Genomic DNA, 14,103 nt, shown 5'->3' with positions numbered 1-14,103 from the left:
GTTTCTAAGACCCTTTCATGGGATCTATGAGGCAAATCTGTTTTTGTAGGATTAAGGACATCCTTGCTTTGTCACTGTGCCCACATGTGCGTGAAGGTAAACTTAGCAGGAATGGAGGCTGGGATACCCAACTGCATTAGCAGGCATTCTTCACCACCACCCCTCACAGACTAGAAAACAAAACCAGTGTCACTTCAAAACAACACAGCCAAGGGATTTAAAAGTATTATCTTTACTAAATCATCATCCTTAAATAAACATTTACAAAATATCTCAGCTTCCCGTCAAGATGGCTGTGTAGGTAAATGCAGTATTTTCATCACCACAGGACCACATCAAAATCACGACTTCACTACGGACAGCCACCATTCAGAACCACCTGGAATCTAGCTGAACACAAGCTCTACAACCAGGGAATGAAAGAAGCCACATTGAGATGGATAGGAGGGGATAGATGCAGAGCAGCCTGATCCCACACTTGCATGTGGTTGATAAAAATCAAAAGGAGTATCTCAGCTGTGGAGGTGGCCCTGAGGAGTGAGGCATCCCAGCCCTAAATGAAGTTCCTCAGCCCAGAGTTTCTGTGCCAGGAGGTCAGGTCTCCACAACTTCTGGCTGGAAAAGCCCTGGGCCCTCTGGGACACCTACTGCATGGGGACACTCTACCAAGACCAGGAGATGCAACAGCTCTATCTAACACACAGAAACACGCTTCTCACTACCTCGTGCATTTGGGGAACAGTTGTTTTTCATAAAAACATAATTTCTGTTAGCATGTCATAGGTTAGTAAGGTTTTCTTAAATGAATTTTTCAAACTGTTTTTTTTTTCCTCCTGTGGTAAATATTGACAGACATAACCCACACAAACAAAATCATTTTGGGGGTTCTCCCTATTTTGCAAGACTGCGTAGATGTTCTAAATTCAAAATATTTGAATAAAACAGCCCGTGGGTAAGGACTCCGGGAGACGGTGCGACAGACAGTCCTCCGTGCAGGAGGAGGGGTCTGGGCAAAGTCCCGGGTCCTCAGGTCTGGCTCTCAGGGTCTCAGCCTGGGACTTAGTTGGTCGAGTCTGGGGCACGGATGATTACTTAGTGCTGGGAAGTCCACTTCTCTGCGGATTTTCCTTCTGCCTCTTTCAACCTTTGTAGGCCCTACATCCTGGATACACATGACGCTCCTGCACCACTCATTCCCATTCGGTGGCCCAAATCTAGAGCAACCAATCAGCCTTACCGTGGTTCCGAGTATAAACTCCTCAAAGACAACCAGAACTCAATTGTCCCCAGACTCTCAGGGTCTGGGACATGGGGCCCCGAGACCTGCTCCTGCTGCTCTCGGGGACCCTGGCCCTGACCCAGACCTGGGACCCTGGCCCTGACCCAGACCTGGGCCGGTGAGTGCGGGGTCGGGAGGGAACGGCCTCGGTGGGGCAGAAGCCAGGGGACCCGGCGGGGGCGCAGGCCCCAAGGACTGCGAGTCTCCAGCGCCCTCCACCCTGACCCCCCACCTCTGAAGCCCGCCCCTCCTCTCAATCACCGCCCCCTTTTCCGTCTCCCGCGCCCCCTGACCCTTTAGCCCGACTACCTAGGACCCAGGACGTGTGTCCTACCCCCTCCCTAGGCCCTCACAGCCTGACTCTACTCAGTAGCGCAGTGTCCAGACCAGGGCGCGGGACGCCTCGGTACGTCATTGTCGGCTACGTGGACCACACTGAGATTGCGCAGTTCGACAGCGACACCCCGAATCCGAGACTGGAGCCGCGGGTGCCATGGATGGAGCAGCCGCGAGTGGAGCAGGAACATCCACATTTTTGGGATGACTACACGCGGGACATCAAAAACTACGAAAACCAAAAACTACAATCAGAGCGAGGACGGTGAGCCACGCGCTACGGGGACCTGGGCAGGATCGCCTCCAGCCTCCGAGTTTGAGATTCACCCCGAGGATGCTCATTTTCAGTTCAGGTTTCATCACCGTGGGTCCGGTCCGGACTGGTCCACTCTGGGGCAGACCGTCCTCCGGGTGGCAGTAACTGGAGGGAACTGACTTCGGAGCCAGGCCAAGGTCACACACCTTCCAGGAAATGACCAGCTGCGTCCTGGGGTCGGATGGGCGCTTCCTCCGAGGGTATAATCAGCTCGCCTTCGACGGCACCGACTACCTGGCCACGAACGAGGACCTGCGCTCCTGGACTGCAACGGACAAGGCGGCACGAATTGCCTGGCGCAAGTTGGTGCAGGTTGCTGATGTGGACTACTGGAGGGGGGAACTGGAGGACATGTGCGTGCACCGGCTCCTCCTGTTCCTGGAGAAGGGGAAGGAGACGCTGCTCTGAGCAGGTGCCAGGGCGTGGGCCTCCCCAAGGGGGGATCTGTGGGCTGGGGCGGCTTCCTACAAGGAGAGGAGGGGAATGGGGCAGGGACAGAATTCCTGCTCAGGAGAGGGAAGAGTCCCCCAAGTCTCCTTCTTCTGTGACTCACCTGTGGGACCAGCTTTCTCTAAAGGACAGTGAGGGACCCAGCCTCTCCCTGAAATACCCCACAGCGGTTTCCTCACACGATGCAGCACCTGGGGCACCAGGACACTTCCTGGGCTGAAACCATCTCTGGAGACCTGACTCCTGCTTTAGGGAGTCACTGAGCCTCCACTGAGTCTGTGTCTCCCCTTAGAGACCTGGACACTCCTACCCTAGGTTCTCACACTGATTCTGGAACTTTACAAGAAACAGGAGATTAACCCAGAGTCCTCTGTCCAGGCTGGTGTCTGGGTGTTGCTCTCCCTTCCCCTACCCCTACTGTCCTGTCCACTCTCAGGGTGGCCACATAAACGCTGCTGGAGTGTCTGATGACCATGCAGAGTTCTTGAATTTTCTCACTGTCCCCTCAGACCCTCCAAAGACACACCTGACCCACCACCCCATCTCTGACCATGAGGTCACCCTGAGGTGCTGGGCCCTGGGCTCCTACCCAGCTGACATCACCCTGACCTGGCAGCATGAAGGGGAGGACCTAACCCAGGACATGGAGCTTGTGGAGACCAGGCCTGCAGGGGACGGGACCTTCCAGAAGTGGGCAGCTGTGGTCATGCCCCCTGGAGAGGAGCAGAGATACACATGCCATGTGCAGCACCAGGGGCTGCCCGAGCCCCTGACCCTGAGATGGGGTGAGGAGGGGGCATGGGCACAGAGCCTCTCCTCAGGGTGTCCCTGAGCAGGGTCAGGACTCAGGCCTGAGGTTGACCTCTCACCTTCCCCTCCAGACACCCTCCTCAGACCACCATCACCATTATGGGTATTGCTGCTGCCCTAGGTCTCCTTGGAGCTGTGGCTGCTGGAGCTGTGCTATGAGGGAGGAAGTGCTCAGGTGGGCAAGGGGTGGGGCTGAGTTCCCTGTCCCCCTGGGGGTCAAGCCCAGGTGGAAGTGTGCTCTGTCTCCTTAATGGGCATTGTGTCCTCACACAGGGTGCTTGTCCATCTGGGGCCTATTTCCTAACACTGACTCTTTAGTGAAGCCCCTGGGAAAGTGAGGGACACATTTATCCCCTGATGATTCTAGCGATGGGGACTGATTCCCAGCTGCACACCAGGTGTCCCAGGTCAGAAGGGAAGGTCCTTCCTGAGGACAGACATCCAGACAGGTTGTTGGTCCAGTCCTGGAACATGCACTTTCCTCATATTTCCTGATCCTATCCTGGGTGTTCAGTCACAGTTCTGGAACCTTCCCTGTGCTTCAGGAGTGTGGGAATCCTTTAGGGTCACAGGACACAGCCTTCCCCTGACTTCTCACAGAATGTTTTCTTCCCACAGGCAGAGTCAGGGAGAGAGACGCTCAGGCTGCCTGTAAGTCTGGGTGTTGGGGAGGTGACATCTGGGACCCTTGAGAGAGTGTGGGCTGGATCTGGGAGGGGCTCTTCCACCCCATAACTCTGCTGTTGTGTCTTCCCCAGGCAGCAACAGTGCCCAGGGCATTGATGTGTCTCTCACAGCTCATCATGATGAGGCTCCATGGGCAAGAACTGGGGATATTTGGACCAAGGGGCACAAATGCATTTTGGGGATTCTCAGAGTGGAAGGAACATTCTGACCATGTGGTGGCCTGTGGGATAATATGACACTTCTGAGACTGACCTCAATTTGTTCACAATAACTTTCTTTTCAGTGTGACAGAGCTGCCTTGTAGGGGACTTAGTGCTAAAGAGTCATTGCAGCCTCCCCTTGGGACTTGAAGGATCCCTGACTGCTGTTTCTGCAACCGGCATCAGAATGTGCCTGTGTTCTTATCAGTGTCAGTGAGGGGCTGGTGCCCAGGCCGCTCTCCCCACAGGCATCTGTCGCCTCTCCCCTGGGGACTGTCCTGTCCTAGCAGAGTCCCCATCATGGTTCTCATTCCCTGTTTCACTGACTTAATGTCCTTTTCCCCAGTTGGAAATCTGTATCTGGGTATGAATTTTTTTTTAATTTCTTGCTATAAAGGGTCAATGGGTTAAATGCAGAACAACCTACAATGCAAGAGATCAATGACTGAGAACCTTCTAGAATCTGGGTACTGAGTCTGTTGCAGGTGGGGTCGGGAGGGGCTGTGAGGAGCAAGGTGCAGCCGGAGCCCAGTCAAGCTCCATGCGTTGTGGGCTCTGACATGGTCATTCCTCGTCTGGGTCTTCTTTGTTGCTCCTTTGTCCTTGCTGCTTCAGGAGAACCTTGTCCCACCAGGACCTGGGGTCCCAGGGACATGAGCGTCACCTGGGCCTTGTTGTGGCTCCAGGACTGTGCTCAGTGAGGGCTTCCTGTGGCTGCATCAGCTTGGGCTCTGGCTGGATCTGGCCCTCAGCCCCTGTCTTTTGTATATTTGTTCTTTGTTGGTTTTTGTAGATATTATACCTATCCTTGGTTTTTATACATTAAATTATTGCAGTGTTAATTAAATTATTACGGTGTTTTTTATTAATTGTTCAATTACTGGTGTCCCACATTTACCTTCATTGTGCCCTGCCCACTCCCCTAAATTATTACTGTGAGTTTTTTATTAAGTTTATTGTGGTTGGAGCATCATCCCAATATTCCAAGATTTCAGATTTGACCCCTTGTCAGGGGCCATACCAATGACTGATAGTGGGAATAAGTCGGACAACCAATCGACGTCTCTCTCTTTTCCCCACCCCCGTCTCCCTCCAACTTAGTCTGAAAACAACAAATTGCTCTTTGAAAAAAAATTGTAGCCCCACACAAGTTGGTGGTAGGAGGTGGGGCCCTGGCAGGTGCTCAGACCAGGAAGGCGGTGCTTTGGTGAGCAGGCTGGAGAGTCTTGCAGAAGGGTTGCAGAGAGAGCCCTGGCCCTTCCCCCACGCGAGGTCTCTCTCCCCAGCCCCGGGTGCTTCCTGCTGTCCACCGCCCTTTCCCGACCCCCATATCCCTCCACACAGGACGAGCTCAGCCAGCAGGACCATGTCCTCCTCCCAGGAGGTGGGAACTACAACCGGGCAGTTGTGCTCACCTGTGCAGAATTACACACTGCGTGCTTAGGTCTCGGTCAGTCCCTGGTGTCTCCACGTCATACGTGTCACGCTGAGTCACAGCGCTTGTAAGTCCCAGGTAGGACGTGGAGGCTAGTGGAGCACAAGGGCTCAGACACAAGAGGATGGGACCTCTGACACTTGTAGGACAGCAGGGCTGTGCCCAGGGTCCCCGTTCCCTTTTCTCCAGGAACCACTGGCAGAGGTGTCCCAGGGGCTGGGAGTGGCCTGCCCACCGGTCTCCATGCTCCGTTCCGGGGGGGGGGGGGGGGGGGGGGGCGGCCAGCGTAGTTGGGAGGCCCGTTCCCAGACAACCCAGCTCAGTCTGTCAGCGGGTTCTGATTCCCGGTGTGGCGCTGTCCCAAGTGTGACCTCGCAGCGCTGCTGACCACCATCCTGTCTGTGCAGGGCGGGTGTTCATGAAGCCCCTCACCTGCGTGGTCAGTCTCTGTGCCCCACAGAAGGTTCAGCAGCTGGTGCGACCACCACGTCCGCCGCAGTTGTCTCTGCGTCCCCCACCCCCACCCCTAGGGAGGCACTTGGGCCGCGCTGGTGGGAGGGGCGGTGAAGATGTTGAAGGACCTGCATACCGGAGGCGACCCCAGGAGGTGTGATCAGAGTCCTCGGGGTCTGTGGAAGGGGGTGTGCGGGTCTGTGGGGCTCACTGGGGCTATAGGCAAACGTCCCACACGGAGCCGCGCAGGTAAGTGCCCCGCACAGGAGAGATGGAGTAACTGAGGTGTTTGGTTAGAGTCTGGGACAGGGCAGGTGCCTGCGGGGTGTCAGCAGGGCTGTGGCAAGTCACTGCTCCCCTGAACCGTCAAAACGATACCAACAACAAAGGGGAGTGTTTCGTTTCACCCTCAAAATCCAGTGCAGGCACTGCCATCTTTGTGGTCATGTCCTGATGTCACTTTCATTGTCCTCACGGCCTGGTTCAGCATCTCCATGGTGCTTCCCCTGCACAGACACCACCAGAGGCTGCAGCACATTCACACCCCCACAGCCACCACCAATGCCCTCCAGAGGCCAGAGTCACCCACACCGTCCTGATGCTGGTGGACACCTGTGTCACCTCCTACGTGCTGAATTCCATGTTTACACTCACATCACTGCCTTTTTACGCTCTCATCTGTGGTTGATGCAGAGGCTGAGGTTCTGGTTTCCTGTTTACCCACTGTCAGCTCCTCCCTGCTGGTCCTCAGGTTCCTAGAACTCCTAGGTGTGCTCTTGAGCTGTCAAAACCACAGATGAGACAGTAAATATACAGAAGACAGCTTTAATAGTAACCATAACCACTCGATTCAGGAATTATGTCTTTGGTACCATTTATTATGTAAAATCTGTAATGACCTTAGAAGCTCAGTTTGAAACTGATGCTTCACTGGAAGATCTTCAAGTCAATCCAGAGTATGATGAGCTTGATAAAGATCCATAAAATTATAGGGAAATTATGTTTCCCCACTGACCAGGGCAGCTGTTGAAGGGAATCTCCTTTCTTCAGTAACATTGAACTGTTTCCATAAATTTCATTTTGGTGTGAATGTGGGCAATACCTGTCCAAAAAACTATGCAAATTTTATCTCCTCGATGAAGACAATCCTAGGAATGGAGATGTGCTTTCTACATTATTTTGTGTCTTTATTTTTACATATCTCTCCCATATTCTGACATGCTACACATAAAATAAGGGTCATTCCAATGAGGTGCTACTTTTGACTTGGGAAGATTTTTAAAAATTCTCACTTGAAGATCTGTTTACTGATTCTAGAGAGAGAGGGAAAGGGAGAGAGAGGGAGGGAGGGAGACAAACATTCACCAGTCACCTCTTGTCTGTGCCTGGATGGAGGACCACACCCACAACCTCGTAGGTGCCCTGACTGGGACTCTGACCCACAGCCTTTTGGTGTAGGGAGGACGCTCCAATAAACTGAGCCACAGGGCCAGAGTTGAAGTTTTGTTTTGTTTTACACAGTCGACCTTTTGTGAAGTTTGTTGATTGAATGGATGAGGTGCTATTAAGATGCCTCAAAGCTGCCATTTGTCAATTTGTTAATAGAATTTTTAGTTAGTTAATGAAATATAGAAGTGGGGACTTTGTTTGCTTTTTATGCTTTTTTTTTTCCTTTTGTGGCAATCTGGTATTTTTAATATCTTATGTTAGTTACTGGTGTTAAGTTATATCTTTCTCCGTGGTTGTGGTAGCCATTTAAAATGCAGTTCCAAAGTAGTATAGTGTAGTTAGAACTGCTGTTGACCATTTCAAAGATTATGTAAGAATTCTTCCTATTTCTGTATACTTCCTCAAATGCTTTGAGAAACCAATTTCATGTATTTTTATTCTGTTATTACCCACAACAAATATGATTTGTACCGTCATGAGCTAGTGAGCTCTTCCAGAAAATAAGAAATGGAATAGAAGTGTAGATTACCCATGTATCCCCAGGATGGCCAGTTCTGTAAATTACCATATTTCATGTGAATGTGTTATTCATATATACTATAAAGAACATTCCTTAGCTTTTTTTTGAGTGCAGGTTTTGTCTAGGTGATGTGTTTCCATGTTTATTTACATAAAATTATCTTTATTTCACCTACAGTTTCTCTTATAAAATCATACAAACTACTTTCATTTTCAAAAGAGGTAAAATGTGACCAACAAAAAATCTATTTAGCACCAGTGAAACTCATCTTAAAAAGTAATTCAATGCCCACAAATGATTTTTACTTTTAAAATTCTTGATTTGAAATAATTTCAAATATACATAATGTCCCTCTTACCCAGATACTACAACTGGTAATGCTTTGCTGTTTTTTCTTTGTCCACTGTTGTTCTGAATTGTTCTCATTATCATTATGTTTTCATTGCGTGAGAGCACCGTGTGTGCATCTGAAGCCCAGGGTGTGGTTTCCCAGACACTGTCATACCACATCTGCACCGCCCTTCGATGTACAAAACCAGCGTCGACACAACTCGACCGCTCTATCTACAGGTTTGTTCCGATTTTCCCACTGGTTCAAAACACCTCGTCTTCTTTTCTTGAGTGTTCCCACCAGGTATATATGTCACATTTCATTTTGGTAGCTCTTTCTTCTTCTTTGTGAGCTACCCTGAGGAAGTGAGGAGGCCTCCCCACTTCCCCATCATCCCACAGTCACGGCTGCACCAGGTGCACATGACTCTCAGGGTAAACATTGGCTACTGGACCTTCGTCCAGGTGACAAGCCCGAGTTAGAGCAGTGAGTCCAGCGTGCTGGGCAGATTTCATTTCCAGTCGCTGAGAGCTCTCGATTGTGTCCACCATGGAAGTTGCTGCATGTCCCTCTCAGTAATGTCCCTATTCATCTCTCAGATAACATCCCTCTGTAACCAGGTTAAAGCAGCGGCATCAGTAGGAATTTCCTGTAAATCACTCCTAGGAACCAGTAGGTGGTCAGTCAGCACAACACAACTGTCTTCATGCTGCAAAGAGGGTAACAGGTGCAGGGTTGAGGTGATCACACCGAGTTAAAGTGACATCAGGTGCAGAGATCAAACACTTCCTAAGCAGCCCATTGACGCACAGAGACGTGTTGAGTGCAATGAGAGGTCAGTAAAGAGTCAGAGGAATGAGGAGCATCAATAGATAAAGGAGAACCCATAACCACTTCCTCTGTTTACATAGTCTGACTGCAGCAGGCCGTCCAGCAAACCGTGGGGGCGGGAGATGCGCAGAGGGTTCTTTGTGCAGGAAGAGGGAGCGGGGCAGAGTCCCGGGTCCCCAGACCTGAAGACTCAAATATTCTCGCTCCCATTGGGTAAACGAGTTAAAGAGCAGCCAATCAGCGTCACCGTGGTTCCGGGTGTAAAGCCTCACCGGGAACCGAAACTCACCTCCCCAGACCCTCTGGTTAGGGTCATGGGGGCGGGAGCCCTGCTCCTGCTGCTCTCAGGGGCCCGGGCCCTGGCCCTGACCGAGGCCGGGGCTGGTGAGTGCGGGGTCGGGAGGGAACGGCCTCTGTGGGGCCGGAGTGAGGGGACCCGGCGGGGGCGCTGGACCCTGGGATGGCGCGTCTGCAGAACCCCCGCCAAGAACCAGATCACCGACTCCCTCCTGGACTCACACCTGCCCCTCCCCCCCTTTTCGGTCCCGCTGTTCCCCAGCCCCTGCAGGCCGGACCTCGGACCAGAGACGCGCATCCTTCCAGTCCCCGGGCACCCACAGCTTGAGAATTCTCACCACCACCGTGTACCGCCCGGGCCGCGGGAAGAACCGCTACCTCGGCGCTGGCTACGTGGACGACACCGAGATGGTGCGGTACGACAGTGACGCCAAGGGTCCGAGGCTGAAGCTGGCAGCGGCGGGGTTGGTGACGCTGTTGATGGAGTGGCGGCGGGGGGAGGCGGAGCATCGACAGTTTTGGGACGACTACATGCTCAAAATCCAGCACTACGAACAGATGAGCAGTGCAAACCTGAACAAGCTGCGCGCCCACTACAACCAGAGCGAGGACGGTGAGCAGGCGCCCGAGGTCTGGGCACGACCCCCATCCCCATGGACGTGCCTGGGTCGCCCGGATTCCGGGTCGGAGCGCCCACGCGAGGCTGCTGGACCCTCCCTGCCCCCAGTGAGGGAGGACCCCGGGAGGATGTTGATGCGGTTTCATTTTCTTGTTGGCTTCAATCACAGTTGAAGGGCACAGACGGGTCGGGTTCCCGACACACCTGTTCTCGGGGCGGGTCTAATGACCCCCACCAACCTGGGGGCGGGGTCAGGGTCTCACACCCTCCAGGAGCTGAGTGGCTGCGTGGTGGGGTCAGACGGGCGCTTCCTCCGCGGGTACAATCACTTCGCCTACGACGGCGCCGACTACGTCTCCCTGACCGAGGACCTGCACTCCTGGACCGCAGCGGCAGGAATCAGCTGCAGCAAAATTGTGCAGGTTCCCGATGTGGAACGAAGGAGAGCCTACCTGCAGGAAAAGTGCGTGCGCTGGCTCCGCCTGATCCTGGAGAAGGGGAGGGAGACTCTGCCCCCAGCAGGTACCAAGGCACAGGCCTCCCCAAGGAGGGGATCTGTGGGCTGGGGCGGCTTCCTACAAGGAGAGGAGGAAAATGAGGCAGTGTCAGAATGTCCCTCCTCCTTGGGAGAGGGAAGAGTCCCCCAGGTCTCCTTATTTTGTGACGCACCCGTGAGACCAGCTTTCACTGAAGGACAGTAAGGGGCCCAGGGTCTCCCTGAAACACCCCACAGCGGTTCCCTCAAACCCTGCAGCACCTGGTGCACCAGGACGCTCTCCCTGGTTCTCAGGCTGAGACCGTCTCTGGAGCCCTGACTCTGGCTTTTCTGAGTCATCGGCCCCCACCTGAGACTGTGTCTCCCCTTAGACACCTGCACACTCCTACCCTAGGTTCTCACTCTGATTCTGGAACTTTCCAAGGAAATAGGAGATTATCCAAAAAAATAAGAGATTATTCCAGGTGCCTCTGCCCAGGCTGGTGTCTGGGTGGTGTGCTCCCTTCCCCCAACCCCATTGTCCTGTCTACTCTCAGGGTGGTCACATGAGCACTGCTGGAGTGTCCCATGACCATGCAAAGATTCGGATTTTCTCACCCTCCCCTCAGACCCTCCAAAGGCACACGTGACCCACCACCCCATCTCTGATGATGAGGTTACCCTGAGGTGCTGGGCCCTGGGCTTCTACCCAGCTGACATCACCCTGACCTGGCAGCGTGATGGGGAAGACCTGACCGAGGACATGGAGTTAGTGGACACCAGGCCTGCAGGGGATGGAACCTTCCAGAAGTGGGCAGCTGTGGCCGTGCTCCCTGGAGAGGAGCAGAGATACACGTGCCATGTGCAGCACCAGGGGCTGCCCAAGCCCCTGACCCTGAGATGGGGTGAGGAGAGGGTGTGGGCACAGAGCCTCTCCTCAGGGTGTCCCTGAGCAGGGTCAGGACTCAGGCCTGAGGTTGACCTCTCACTTTCCCCTCACAGAACCCCCTCCTCAGACCTCCATCACCATCATCTTTGTGGGCATTGCTGCTGCCCTGGGTCTCCTTGGAGCCGCAGCTGCTGGAACTGTGCTGTGGAGGAGGAAGAGCTCAGGTGGGCAAGGGATGGGGCTGAGTTTCCTGTCCCCCGGGGGCCCAACCCAGGTGGAAGTGTGCTCTGCCTCATTAATGGGCTTCATAACCCCACACGGGTGCTTGTCCATCTGGGGCCTATTTCCTAACACTGACTCTTTAGTGAGGCCTATGCGAAAGTGAGGGACACATTTATCACCTGATGATTCTAGTGATGGGGACTGATTCCCAGGTGTCCCAGGTCAGAGGGGAAGCTCCCTGCTGAGGACAGACATCCACACAGGTGGTTGGTCCATTCCTGGCACATGTACTGTCCCTATATTTCCTGATCTCAACTTGGTATTTAGTCACAGTTCTGGAAATTCTCTGTGCTTCAGGAGTGTGGGGCTCCTTTAGGGTCAAGGGACCCAGTATTCCCCCTGACTTCTCACAGAACGTTTTCTCCCCACAGGCAAAGGCAGGGAGAGCTACACTAAGGCTGCCTGTAAGTCTGGGTGTTGGGGAGGTGACATCTGGGACCCTTGGGAGAGTGTGGGCTGGAGTCTGTGAGGAGCACTCCCCACCCCCTAAGTCTGCTGTTGTATCTTCCCCAGGCAACAACAGTGTCCAGGGCTCCGATGAGTGTCTCCCAGCTCTTAAGGGTGAAACTCTGAGGCAGGAAGTAACAGGCATTGTGACCAGGAGGCCCGGCGAAGTTTTTGGTTCTCTCAGAACGGGACATTCTGAGCATGTGGTTAGCTATAGGAAAATGTGACACTTCTGAAATTGACCGGAATTTCTTCATGACAACTTTCTTTCTCAGTGCGACAGAGCTGCCTTGTCCAGGACTTTGTACTAAATAGTCATTGCAGCTTCCCCTTGGGACTTTAAGCGACCCTGACTGCTGTTTCTGCAACTGGCATCAGAATGTGTATTCTTATCAGCATCAGTGAGGAGCTGGTCACCAGGCTACCCTCCCCATAGAGACCTGTGTCCTCTGCCCTGGGGACTGTCCTGTCCTAGCAGAGTTAGGGCGAAGCCATCCCCATCCTGGTCATTCCTTGACTGGATCATCTTTGTTGCTCCTTTGTCCTTGCTGCTTCCAGAGAAACTTGTCCCCCCAGGACCTGGGATTTTAGGGACTTGAGGGTCACCTGGGCCTTCTGGTGGCTCCAGGACTGTGCTCAGTGAGGACTTTCTGTGGCTGTGTCAGCCTGGGCTCAGGCCTGGGTCTGGCCCACAGCCCCCATCTTTTGGGTGTTTGTTGTTTCTTTTTCTTTTTTTCTTTTATATATATTGTACCTACCCTTGTTTTGTAAAAATTAAATTACTGTGGTGTTTTTAGTTAAATGACTGTGGTGTGGTTTTTAATTAAATCATTGTGCTTGGAGCATCATCCCAATATGCCAAGATCGCAGGGTTGATCCCAAGTCAGCAGCCCTACAAAGTCAACCGATGAATGTAGGAGGTAGTGGGGCCACCAATCAATTTTTCTCTCTCTCTCCCTCCCCCATCTCCCTCCATCTCTCTCTAAAATCAATCAATAAATTGATTTTTGAAAGAAAATTGGAGCCCCACCCAAGTCGGTGGTAGGAGCTGGGGCCCTGGCAGGTGTTCAGACCAGGAGGGTGGGGCTTTGGTGAGCAGGCTGAGAGCCTTACAGCAGGGTTACAGAGAGAGCCCTGGCCCTTCCCCCATGGGAGGTCTCCTTCCCCAACCCTGACTGTGTCCCCCTGTCCAGGGCCCCTTCCTGGCCCCCATGTCCCTCCACACAGGACGCGCTCAGCTGCTGGGACCATCTCTTCCTTCTGAGAGGTGAGAACACGGGCCCGGCAGCTGTGCTCACCTGTGCGGAGTTACACACTGTGCACCTTGGCGTCCGAGTGTGTCCCTGCTGTCCCCACGGCATGGGTGTCAAGCTGAGTCACAGCGCTGGTAAGTCCCAGGTGAGATGCGGATGCTCATGGAGCACAAGGGGCCAGACTCAAAGGGATGGGGTCTCTGACAGTGTTGTAGGACAGCAGGGCTGTGCCCAGGGTCCTCCGTGTCCTTCGTCTCCAGGAACCGCTGGCACCCACGTGTCTGAGTTGCTGGGAGTAGCCTGTCCCTGCGTAGGAAGCGGGTCGGGAGGCGGGGCTGGAAGGCGCATTCCAGGGTCACCCAAGCCGCATCTGCGGGAGGATTCTGACTCCTTTGTGGTGCTGTCCCCAAGCATGACCACGCTGGGCTGGTGGCCACTGTCCCGTCAGTGCAGGGAGGGTGTTGGTGAAGCCCTCACAGGCGAGGTCGGGCTCTGGGAGGTGTGATCAGAGCCCGCGGGGATGTGAAAGGAGGTGTGTGGGTCTCTGTATTCAATGGGGCCAGAAGCAAAGGTCCCACACGGAGCCACGCAGGTAAGCGCCCCCCACTGGAGAGATGGAGTAACTGCCATGTGCGGTTAGAGTCTCAGACAGGGCAGGTGAGTGGAGGGTGTCAGCAGGGCTGCCGGGAAGGACGGCTATAGGATGAATCCCAGAAGGGAGACATTCATATATAAACGTGCTTA

At 53.7% G+C, this 14,103-nt stretch overlaps 3 protein-coding genes across 3 annotated transcripts in view; 2 read left to right on the top strand and 1 right to left on the bottom strand.

Annotated features, from left to right (window-relative positions):
• The window catches only part of LOC114510749 (patr class I histocompatibility antigen, A-2 alpha chain-like), a 512,772-nt gene that overhangs the window by 187,987 nt on the left and 310,682 nt on the right, over positions 1-14,103 (bottom strand). The gene's annotated exons all lie outside the window — the stretch shown is intronic.
• On the top strand, positions 1,920-3,564 carry LOC114510843 (patr class I histocompatibility antigen, alpha chain E-like). Its single transcript, XM_036013363.1, is given in 3 exon segments — positions 1,920-2,343; positions 2,891-3,166; positions 3,263-3,564. Coding segments are annotated over 3 exon segments (582 nt in total). The 5' UTR covers positions 1,920-2,087; the 3' UTR covers positions 3,313-3,564.
• On the top strand, positions 9,412-12,147 carry LOC114510833 (patr class I histocompatibility antigen, A-2 alpha chain-like). The gene is made up of 6 exons (XM_028529308.2): positions 9,412-9,481; positions 9,657-10,007; positions 10,269-10,535; positions 11,118-11,393; positions 11,491-11,601; positions 12,031-12,147. The coding sequence occupies exons 1-6, from the start codon at positions 9,412-9,414 to the stop codon at positions 12,126-12,128; spliced, it is 1,173 nt and encodes a 390-aa protein (XP_028385109.2). The 3' UTR covers positions 12,129-12,147.

The sequence above is a fragment of the Phyllostomus discolor genome, chromosome 12, assembly GCF_004126475.2.
Source record: "Phyllostomus discolor isolate MPI-MPIP mPhyDis1 chromosome 12, mPhyDis1.pri.v3, whole genome shotgun sequence".
Taxonomy (NCBI): Eukaryota; Metazoa; Chordata; class Mammalia; order Chiroptera; family Phyllostomidae; genus Phyllostomus; species Phyllostomus discolor.
The sequence above is the reverse complement of the archived record's forward strand: the minus strand, read 5'-3'. Positions and strand labels throughout refer to the sequence as shown.

Bases quoted from the DNA above. Each gene is read 5' to 3' on its own strand.
- LOC114510833 (XM_028529308.2), top strand. From the start codon at position 9,412: ATGGGGGCGGGAGCCCTGCTCCTGCTGCTCTCAGGGGCCCGGGCCCTG. The intron at 11,394-11,490 runs GTGAGGAGAGGG...TTCCCCTCACAG, and splicing joins GCCCCTGACCCTGAGATGGG to AACCCCCTCCTCAGACCTCC. The intron at 11,602-12,030 runs GTGGGCAAGGGA...TTCTCCCCACAG, and splicing joins GTGGAGGAGGAAGAGCTCAG to GCAAAGGCAGGGAGAGCTAC.